Here is an 11,873-nt window from a genome sequence, read left to right as displayed (position 1 = left end):
CAAAAAAAAAAAGAAGAAAAAAAGGCAACACTCTCGCATCTTGATTAGTGTTTCTAGCCAACCCTCAACAACGGCTAGTGGGGACTTCTTTTGAACACATAGATTAAGAAAATTAATGTCATCTAACGGAATGCTAGTATGCTGTTTGGTTCGCCGCGGTGTACACTGGTCTGCTTTTTTGGCCGCGTGGGCTTCATGGTCCAATAACCATGGCATCCTAATCTCCAGGGCATTTAGGTATGCTTTTCCTAGGTTTTTAGGGTACGCTCTCCTTGGGCATCTCGAATTTCCTTTCAAGTCCATAAGGTATTGTCGACACACTCTACGATGATATTCGTTACACGATATCTTAAACACACAATCCATGCATGATTATCTTATTGTTAAACATGCAAACATCACTTCAAATCAACTCTTAGCTAAGATTGACGAACCATAAGGACTCGAGCCTTAATGCAAGCCTACATCCTTCCAATGATCCAAGACTAATTAGACTCAAAGATTGATGACGACCAACAGCACAAATCGGCCCCACCGAATACACCACCTAGATGATCAGTTCATTGTTCTGGTTTTTTTTTTTTTAATTGCATTTTACTGGAGGAAAGGAGCTGTATTTTTTAAAACAAGCGAAGGTAGGTTTAATCGCTTCTGGAAATGAGCTGTATTCTAGAAGGAGGAAATGAGCGTTGTTGGGAAACGAGTGGAGATAGGTTGCTGTATTTTGAAAATGGACCATATTCTAGAGGGAAGAAGAAATGAGCTTTGTTCGGAAACGAGCAGGAGAGTAGAGAAAAACAGTTAGCGTGAAATCATTAGTATTCTTTGCTGTGGGAAAGAAAAATATATGCAACCAACTGAGGCAAATAAGAAATTGGCGGTGTTGGGAAATAAGCAAAGGAGGAGAGAGGAATAGTTAGTGTGACATTGTCGGTATTCTTTGTTGTGGGGAAGAAAAATATGTGCAACCTACAAGGGGGGTGAGGCAAATGAACCATATCATAGAAGGAGGAAGAAATGGGCATTGTTGGGAAACACAAGCGCAGGAAGAGAGAGAGAGGAGCAGTTAGGTCGGAGCCCTATAAATTAACATTGAAACATAACGAGCAATTGATCAGGACAAAAGCCCAAGCATTCAAGAGAATTTTACAAAAACAATTAGAGCCAACATGATAAACATGGTGCACATGTGCCTTCTTAAGGATACGCTGCTTATGACATACGAGCTCTGTCCAATGGCAACATAAGAATATATGTTCAATCATTTTCACTTCGCTTCTACACGAGTCACATATAGGATCGGTTAAGATATTTCTCTTCCATAGATTTTCCTTGGATGGAATGGTATTTTGACATAAACTCCATAGAAAGATCGTTACGTTTGTGCATGCCTGCAAGTTCCAAAATGCAATCCATAAGAATTTTGGGATTTGGTAAGATGTTGATAGTTGTACTTGTTGTGCCTTGTTTACCGATTCTTGTCTGAGGATATCATATCCATTTTTTACTGAGATATTTCCACACTTGGTGCCCGTCCACACTAGTTCATCATTTGAATTCCGACGCTTGATTGGAATAGCTAAGATCTCCTGTGTGGTTTGTTCATCAAACAAGTTATTTAGAAGTCGCTCATTCCAACTTCCCTTTTCAAAGTTCATTAACTCTAAAAAAAATTGTGGATCGTTTCTATTCTTTGGACCTCCAACGATGCCCCTCTTCAACCACTTATATATTCTGATTTGAACCTTTTCTTCATTTCCTATTGACCATATTATTGAATTCGAAATTGCTTCTCTTCCCATCATGATACTTTGCCAAACCCATGATGGTCTTGACGCTTTCTCGTATGCCAGAAATCAATATGATTGAGATACGGTCCTTTTAGGGACTTACTCCATAATGCATCTAGATTTTTGCCAATCTCCAATCTTGTTTACCCAGGACAGCTTTGCTGATAGTAATTAAATCCCCGAAGCCCATTCCTCCTTTGTCTTTTCTTGTGTTTATCATTCTCATCTTTTCCAGTGTTAACCAATATTTGTGCACTGTTTTTACTGGAAAAACAGTGTACAAAAATTTCTTGTCATATTTGGCGAATTAACTAAAGGCGTGACACGGTTATAGTGATTACCTGGATTTAGAATAGAGTGGACATTCGCTAAAGGTTTGGTTTTCATCACGCTTTTGAAAATTTGGGTGCTTTGTTTGTTCATTTTGATTCACATTTCGCTGCGGTTATTTCTTGGGAAAAGGCACACATCTGTCGATACCATGCTGGTATAATTGGGAGTCAATGAAAAAGGAGCGAGCGTGTAGATTGATCTGTGTTTCTCTTAGCTCTCGATGAGAGGAAAAAGATTCGGACAAATTGCATTAGGTTGATCAAGAAAAGAAACAAAAGAATAACCCTCTTCACATTACTAACATGTGTACTATGCAATGAACTTGAGATTTGCTTGTAGTGGTGCTCTGTTTGGTATGAGACTCTGGAGATAAATTCCAAAATGGTTCACTCAATTAAAATATTTTTTTGGTAGAGAAGGGAATTAGCCATTTGATAATGCTTTGTGCGGACGTGTGTGTCTATGTAAAGAGAAAATAGTGGAATCTTAGTAGGAGGAGGGACTGATGAGGAAAGAGAATGCAAAGGAAACGCCAACATCTCTATTTACTATCCGATGTGACAATATTTTTACTTGTTCCGTTCATTTGGACATTTTTCAGGCGCGATGGGTGAACGTAAAATTGTGTAGTATATACCTTGCGTAAGCATAGAACTAATAGGCTAGGATCTACTTGGAAGATATATCATGGGTGTCGTGGGCAACATTTATATGCTTTTGAGTTCTTTATGGAAGTGGAGGGACAACATTGCTGTTCTAGGAGCTTCAGCTCTTAAAGTTCAGATATCGGGGTATAGGAGTTCCTTTATTTATTAAAATATCCTTTTGACGTCATTGACCTCTTGCATTTGAGTTCACCTCTAAATAGTTAACTCTTGATTTGGTTGATGACTCTCCGTGATTATTTACAATGCGCTTACCATTCAATGGATTTGAGGTATCATTCAATGATTTTGAATTTCTTGTCAAGTGTGTGCGCATTTAGCTCTTCCCGACGTTCGTCAAACATAACATGTGGCATGTATTGATCTGCAATTTTCTGTAAAGCTGCAATTTTGCTGAAGAAAACATATAATATGATTCTTGTGCGGTGAAATCACTTTTATATTTGAACCAAAGGAGGAAATAGCCTTTGTAGCCTTTGTCATTTTGTGTACAATTTCATCATCATCATGGACGTAAGATGTGACCAAAAATAATAATTAACATAAGGATGAAACATCCTATAAGGATGACTGCCAAACCAATGTAAGTGATTTTTTTTTACCCAAAGACAACAAAATTAAAATCGGAATTGCGATTGCGAATGTTGTACCGGCCAACATTATCGCAATCCAGATTAATAATCTGGATTGCGAAATGACAATCCAAATTATTAATCTAGATTGCGATAATGTTGGCTGGTACAACATTCGCAATTCCGATTTTAATTTCTTCGTCTTTGGGTCAAAAAAATATCAGTTACACTAGTTTGGCAGTCATCCTAATGTTAATTATTTTTTTTTTGGTCACATCTTACGTCCATGATGATGTTGAAATTGTACACGAAATGACAAAGGCTATTCCCTCCTTTGGTTTAAATATAAAAGTGATTTCACTGCACAAGATTCACATTAGATGTTTTCTTCAGCAAAATTGCAGCTTCCTAAGAAATTGCAGATTAATACACGCCACATGTTCTAAGCCGACGAACGTCAGAGAAGAGTTAAATGTGGACACACTTGACAAGAAATTCAAAATTGTTGAATGAAATGCAAAATTGTTGAATGATACCTCAAATCCATTGAATGGTAAGCGCATTGTAAAATAATCACGAAGAGTCATCAACCAAATCAAGAGTTAGCTATTTAGAGGTGAACTCAAATACAGGAGGTCAATGATGTCAAAAGGATATTTTAATAAATAAAGGAACTCCTACTGAACTTTAAGAAGTGGAGCTCCTAGAACAGCAATGCCGTCCCTCGACTTCCATAAAGAACTCAAAAAGCATTAAATGTTGCCCACGACACCCATGATATATCGACACTCATGATATATCTTCCAACTCATGATATATCTTCCAAGTAGATCCTAATTTTGAGCGTTTGTTGCAATCGGGTCCCTCTACTCTTTTTAGTTCCTTACCTAATTATTTTCAATTACGTCACGTTAGTGGAACATTTTCTACGTGCCTATTTGTAATATCATCAACATGAAAACCTATATGAACAGTATCATACCTCAGTTGTTTAATCATCTAATGACTAATCAAAAACTCCATTTCATTATTGAGACAGTAGTTGTTTAATTATTATCATGCCAATAATTTTGGTCTGTTCCAGCTTTGATAATGTGGATTGGAGCTTTTGATTTTGTACCCCGTCCAAATAACTGAAAAAGAGCCAATAAGGGGAATCTTTTGGTTTCCTTTGTGCTGGTTTTTCATGCTTTTGAAGGGATATATGTGAAGTTCGAACTTTGGACCCTTCCTGTGCATTTGATTTAAGATTCCAACGGACATAAGTAGAGTTTGAAATAGCTAAAATCCACTTCTCAACCAATTGCACATAATATGTTTGATCAAGTTTCACCAAGGCACGGCTGTGAAATGATACGTGGAAGTGTTCAATCCGAAGGTGTTTTGATACAGTTTACATAATGTTAATTTTTTTGTTAGCTATCATGTTTCAAGTGTTTTTGTAACTGTTGAGAATGGAACTAAACCAAATTGAGTGCCTTCGCCTGCAACTATCCCTTCCTGTTACCACCTCCAACCGCTCACCGTCGCAGAGTAGCGCCGGACCATCTCTGACTGTCGTGGACTTCATATGCTCTCTTTACTGGTGACAACTCTCCAACGAGTTGCTTCGATCACTCTTGAGTTCGCTACATCCAGTCGAAGCTTCTTCGTCTAACTCAGATTGGAGACAATCACAGATGAATATCCATGTTGCATAATTCCGTTGGTGGATATTGTCACCGCCAAGCATTGTCATTAGAGATTCTCGTTATCCAACTTCTGATGTCTATCATCATCGTCCTTAGATAAGAGGAAAATGGCCGTGACTGATGCTCCCTAATCCGATTGCCACAAGAGCATTAAGAGCTAATTTCTCTCCTTCTTTGGCTTTAATACTCAATTCAATTGGCCGTACTAATTCTTGGTATCTTGCTTCCATTATCAGTGCTCTGTTTTCAATTGGGATAACACACATTCAGGATCTCATCTTCTTTAGGTATGAACTCTTGAACCAGCTCCCGATCTTTGAATTTCAAGATGATCGTTTCTAGTGAAGTTCCGACAGCCATGAGCCTCCTCCGCAAATCCAGCGCAAGACCAACTCTATTCCAGTGTACACTCTTCAACTCTGTTCAGCTCTACTCAAACAATCGAAGTTAGTCCTTCAATGCTTCATTGCTGCAAAAGCTAAGTTCTCTCCCTCACTCTAATTCTAATTTTATTGCAGTCTGTATTTCTGATTCTCTCTCTGTTTTTGTGTTCTTAGCAGCTTTGATGATTTTTCATTCCAGCGTCATCATCTCTGACGATTTCTCCCTCTGGTTTGAGCAAAACAAGATAGTTAAAGAGATTTTATTTGTCACTCGTGTCCTACATTCTGAAAGAAAATCCCATTGGTTCTTCTAAACCGCTCGGCAATGTACATTTGCATCTTCATTCTGTCTCGTGATTTTTTTCAATCTTTAAGTACCATGAGGAATTCTGAAAGTGATTAATCCCTTCATTATTCTCTGCCCTGTTGAATTCTTCCAGAGATTCAGAAAGTAGGACATGCGACTGTTGGGATCGGATGCATTTACGTGGAGGTCAAATTCTTTACAAAGAGCATGTACTTGTTACTCTTGCCAGTTTCTGGTTTTTGAACTAGCCAAAGCATCTGCATTTTATGAACTACCTATGATGATTTCCTGCTGATTATAGTAGTTGGTATTCTTTATAAAATTCAGGTGAAAAAAAAGTTGATTACAAGAATGTGATTGATTGTACAGTGTGCTAATATGAAGTAAATGGCTGTTATTTCCTTTTCTTCTATGGCTGGACTAGTATGTCTGCATTATGTAATAATCTTTGCCTCAAAACAATTGAAGGACATCTGAGTAGATCATGCTGGCTATGCTCTTGACCTGGACCATAATAGCCTTAACAGGTACTCTTTCGCTACCGTAGAATCAAGCAAGATGCATCGGAAGGGCCAACCTCTCCAACTTTGTCATCAGCGCTAACATCCTCATCTGGAAGAGTTCGTTCTGTGGCAAAGATCCTCTTCTGTGAAAAAGGAGTCATAGCTCCAGCACCATTGATAATTGCCTAAGGACAACTTTGGTGGCATAAACACAATTCCTGACAATATATGCAAGCTATATCGTTAATTCAAGCAATAAAAGTAATAAACAGACTATCAAGAACATTGTCCAGTCATTCTGGTGGTCCTGTAAAGTCCATTTAGTGTTAAACTAGAAATCCACAGATGCATGTTTCTTAAGAAAAGAAAAGTCATAGAAAGACAAATATTTATTTTGACAACTTCATTTATTAGCGTGAAGCGTTTTCTTCTTCATTTATAGACAGGCAAACAGAGAGTTAATGGTAACAAGAATTATACATGATATCATGATAAAATGAATACATTTAACTTTTCTATGTCTATAAATCGGCTTATCATGGATATCCCTCAGGAAAACCACTTAAGTGAAGCCTTTACATGCTATAAAAAGCAAATGGTGGTAAAAAAGCAGTAAACATGCCTCGAGTTTTTTGGCAAAAGTTTCGAGAGCTTCCGTAGGAAAGATTCTAAGGATTTGAACTATCATTTGTTAACAAAACGAAAAAGACCAGATAAAAAAAAAAAGGGGGGCAGAATTTGCAGTACAGGAAGCGTAAAAAGCCTTGCATCTAACCGGAACATCCTCCTTGGCATTCTTTCCCACCCCTTCCCCCTCTTGCCATCCAAAACCCCTCTAAGATATGCCGCTGCAAATTCCTCCACAGGCATGTCCTCGTAACCCGGATCATCCCCCAACTTCGCCAGCTCCTGCCTCAGTTTCAGCCGGGAATCATCCAGGCTACCGGATAGTCTGGGCGCTTGGGGCTTGACCTCACCGTCCACCACCGACAGCTTTCCACCATTTCTCTCTGGCGGATGCCGTACAACACGGCACTGGTGTTGGCCTCATCTTCAAGAATGATGAAATGCATACGTCAAAAAATCCAGATTAATACCAAAGACACGACCGAGAACAGCACTGGCTGACATGAACACCCAGTGAAATTAGTACTCTCAGAAATCTCTCCCCTTCCATGCATATTCACAACTACTTCCAGGACAAAAAGCAACCCCTTTTGCATGAACCTTCAATCAAGATTCCGCATTTATCTTCCACAAACACCAAAAAAAAGCTATCTTCCCCGGATAAAGCTTCGCAATTCACGAAACACCACAGCAGACGCATTCAAAATCCAAGCAAAAAGGCGAGACGAAAGACAAAAAGACTCACCCGAAACGCCCAGATCGTACCCAAAAAGCGATCCACCATGGGCCGCAATAATGCAGGCAAATACGAAATACCCAGTGATCCTGTACTCGTAAAGATGCGCCCTTCTCAGCTGCCCGCCTTCTACAAATCCTCCACCCACCATTCTTGCTCTCTGTCTCTGTCTCTCTCTCACTCTCGATTACAACATTAGCAGCGTAAGGCAAAGGCTGGTTTTGGAGGGCAGAGGAGTAAAAACCGGTTATCTTCTCATGAGCAGTAACCGTCATTTGAAATGGACGGTTGTCATTGGAACAATGCCGCACATGGAATCTAAAATCTCGGTTTGTTCAAATGGTCCAAACGATTTGGGCCCAAATGATTACACAACTTAATTCTATACTTATGAACTTAACTGATGGCGTCAAAAAAAAAAAAAAAAAAAACTTAACTGATGAGCTTATCTCTTTGGACGAGAAAAAGTAATGGCAGAGTCTAATTGTTCGGAAAGCAGGGAATTGTGGATTAATTTGATGTTGTAAAACCAGAAAATACTTTTGTAGGATATGAAAATATTTTTCGTTCAGTCATTTTTACATATGAACACTTATCTTGTGCCCTACCATATTAAATAATCGTTTTCCCAAAAGCTTAGGTAGTCGAGAATAGGCCTACAAGGCTACAATATATATAACATATCTTTTCACACAAATTTCTAAAGTTCACGTATTGAAAGGTCCAATGTAATTTGACAATAGATATCACATTAAATTTAGCTCTCTATTGGTCATAAATCCATTTTACACAAATTGATAATTTGATTACTTAAAGAAAGTTAACCAATATGAGGCAAGAGCCGTGCCCCGAACTATTTGTAACAATATCTAGTTTCAACCTATCTTGCTTCATTTGTTGAAAATATTTCATGCCGATGCCGAACTTACCATTTCTAACGAGGCAACTAAGAATAGCATTACTTAATAAAGACATTGATTCACATTGAGGCGTCCAAAAGACTTCTAGTGCATTCAAAAGGTTGTGGCTTGTCCTTGAGAACTTTATATAACTGATATAACTTGCAGCACTAATATTCTCATGTTTCTGCGTATATTGAAAGAGCTGCAACAATTTCAATAGAAAATCAACACTAGCTCTTCATTAGGTAATTAAAAGGAACGGAAAGAAAATTGATGAATTGTCTACTAAGCAAGAAGACCCATTGCTGGGCACTCATATATGATCAATAATGACAAAGATGTGGAAAGAGACAATAAGAATGATCCGGTGAATCCATGTGTTGATATTTATGTATTACGAAAGCCTCATATGCTTAAGACTAAAAACAAAGTCAAAGTGTGGGTGCTACTAGATTAAAAAATATTAATAATAAGTAAAAGCCAGTTCAAACACAGTTTAAACTTATGGTGGTTTATATTCTTTTTAGTTGTTGTAGATATTCATTAAGATGCATTGCTACTTTTAAAAGCATACATCTCTAGGAAGCCTCAATACAATGATTTTTGTAAGCTGTTCCTCGTTCTTGACAAAATTTGAGGTGTAAGCATAATCCAGTCACATCGCAATGAACGAATAATGGAACAAAACACATGAATGCCTCAAATCCATGACATGCAGTCGATGGTAGTCCATAAAATGCATTTGCAAAGAGCCAATGCGTTAACGTTTATGCATTCCTTGCCTTTTAGCCAATCAACAATATGTTTATATTTTTTTTATGGGTAAATGACAACAACAACAAAAAAAATGAGAGAGTTGCATGGATAAATGCTCGATTGTATTACGTCTCCAGTTCAAAGTAATTTGAATTGGAGGCCTTGTTGACCACTCATGTAGAGCTAGAGCCTTATTCTATTTACATCAATGTATTGATTAATGCGCATCTTGGCCTATTCGACAATGTTGAGAAATTAGTGTTAGGAACTTAAAGAACTCATTTTTAAGTGTTAAAAACGAAAAAAAAAAAATCGTTGTTTGAAAATCACTGCATATTTATAATTTCTTTCCAAACATAGAATCACCACATGATTGATAGATAAAATTTTAATTATCATCAATTATTTTTTCTACTAAATGAATTAACCCCCAACCTTTTTCTTACGTATTATTAGTCAATTTCTAGATTAATTAAATCTTTTAAGTCAAAACTAATTAGAGTTGTCTAACAAACTTAATTGTATTAATTGCTTTAATTTTCGGCGCGGTGGACTATCCAGCGGTTGACAAGTCAAACGTTTGAGTATCACGTGTTCTTGAAAATAAATAAAAAGAAAATGCCACTAATTTGATACGGGGTTTTCTAAAGAAGGTAGCATGTGTTGTTTTACGAGAAAATCTCGGGTTGGCCTGCACGTCGTGGGGACAGCCCATTTAATGGACGACGCGTGGCGCCACGTGTCCTCCGGGTCCCACCACTATCTCCCTGCTGTGATCTATCTCCTCCTCTCTCCACTGCGCTTGCGTTTCTTCTTTTATTCTTGTGGGCGCCATGGCGATGGAGCTCGAGCTCGAGTGACCCTGGTCGCGACCTCGAGCTACGGCAATTGTCGCGAGCTCGTTCTCAAGTGACCATGGCTAATTTGACCTCGAGCTTTTAGGCTCAAGCCTCAGCTCCACAGCCATAGCAAAAGCGAGACTGCAGGTCGCCCTCGACCTCGACCATGGCAGCTTTGACCTCGAGCTCGCGCCCAAGGGAACGGCCATGTCTGTGTGCTCGTAACTTGACCTGCCATGGCTACCACAAGCCCTAGGCTCGAGGTTGAGCTTATGGCAGCCGCGAGAGTCCTGGGCTCAAGCTCTGCGGCTGTGGTGGCGCGCGAAAAAGAAAGAGAACGGCAAGTATGGCACTGTTGAGAAAAAAAGGAAAGAGAGAGAGAGAACGCAGACGAGGTCGAGCTCCACGGCCATGGCGGCCACAAGGAAAAAGAAGAAACGCAAGCACAGAGGAGAGAGATTACAGGAAGGAAGGAGGGGGAGGAGGGGGAGGGAGTGGTGGGACCCGGATGACACGTGGCGCCATCTGTTGTCCATTTTTAAGTGGGCCATTCCCACGGTGACGTGGAGGCCTACCCAAGATTTTCTCGAAAAACAACACACGATCCCTGAACGATCATTCGGACGTCGGTTTTCCCTCCTAACCATTTTTGTTGCCTTTAATCCCGCTGAGAAGTCTGGATATGACGTGGCTAAAAAATCTAATCTAATGGAGAAGGTCTCCTGTGTACTTTACTTGCATGTACTCCTTCGTTACTTAGCTATAAAATTAACTAATATTTGAGCATTTAAAAAAATAATTTTACAGTGACTATTACAATGAGTTATGTTATGTTGGACACAAATCATACTATTCAGATATACCCACAATTAAATGGCATAAATAGATTTAATTTTCGAAATTCATCCATGAAATATATGCTTGCACAACGTAAATTTAAATGCGCTATGTTTGCAAATCAAATTAATTGGTTCCCTAAGCGGATGCACTAAACCACATAACTTTGTTTGGGCACACTCAGTGTCAAAGTAAGGAGGGGGCAACTAGACCCCTCCGCAAATTCCATATTATTTTAGTTATTATAGGCACAAAGTAAACATATAGTTAAAACTTCATCAATCTCAATTGTCATAAAATAAAATTAAAAGGCCATGTTGAATTTTGGTCACAATTTAATTTACTTCAGCCTTACACATGACTTAATTCCTCATCTTTTACAAACTTTTATGATAATTATTAGCGATTTCAACTTTGTGCTTTCAGATTATTAGCGATACAATCATCAAAAGCTGAGCACTGTCCAAGTATCTTTGCCTCGATCGCCAGGCAGTTCGGCTTTGTCTTGAGCCAATGGAGATGATGTGAACTTTGCCATGGTTTCCACTTCTAGAGCATACTTTGGACATTGCTATTTTGCACTTGCAATTTGAGTATGCCGAGTTATTGTCATGGACTCGTACCTTATTTATTATTATTATTATTATTATTATTATTTCTTTTTTTAATGATAGAGAGCTAATTCTAGGAAGTCTATTGAGAAGATGTGGAAAGAGTCTCTCGAGCACGGTGCTTCTCAATGTTTGAGGTGGTTCGATCTAGACTATAGAACTAAAAATACGTAATGACGACATCATTTCGTTATTCAAAGGGTGGCGGAAATCCACGGAGCCCTACTCCATTGGTCATATCCATCTCATGGTTTTTGAATATAAAGAGACTCCTCTTTTTGCCTAATATTGTTCAATCAAAGTGCTTCAAAGATATTATGA

At 38.6% G+C, this 11,873-nt stretch overlaps 1 protein-coding gene across 1 annotated transcript; it reads right to left on the bottom strand.

The window, feature by feature from the left end:
- Positions 1-7,027: 7,027 nt before the first annotated feature.
- LOC120295749 (sugar transport protein 14-like) lies at positions 7,028-7,776 on the bottom strand. The gene is made up of 2 exons (XM_039317249.1): positions 7,617-7,776; positions 7,028-7,295 (listed from the first exon to the last, which is right to left on the bottom strand). Exons 1-2 carry the CDS (start codon positions 7,756-7,758, stop codon positions 7,165-7,167), a joined length of 273 nt encoding a protein of 90 aa, XP_039173183.1. The 5' UTR covers positions 7,759-7,776; the 3' UTR covers positions 7,028-7,164.
- Between the last annotated feature and the right edge of the window lie 4,097 nt (positions 7,777-11,873).

This window comes from Eucalyptus grandis, chromosome 7, assembly GCF_016545825.1.
Source record: "Eucalyptus grandis isolate ANBG69807.140 chromosome 7, ASM1654582v1, whole genome shotgun sequence".
In the NCBI taxonomy this organism is placed as follows: domain Eukaryota; kingdom Viridiplantae; phylum Streptophyta; class Magnoliopsida; order Myrtales; family Myrtaceae; genus Eucalyptus; species Eucalyptus grandis.
Note: the sequence above shows the minus strand (reverse complement) of the source record. Positions and strands in the feature narration are given on the sequence as shown.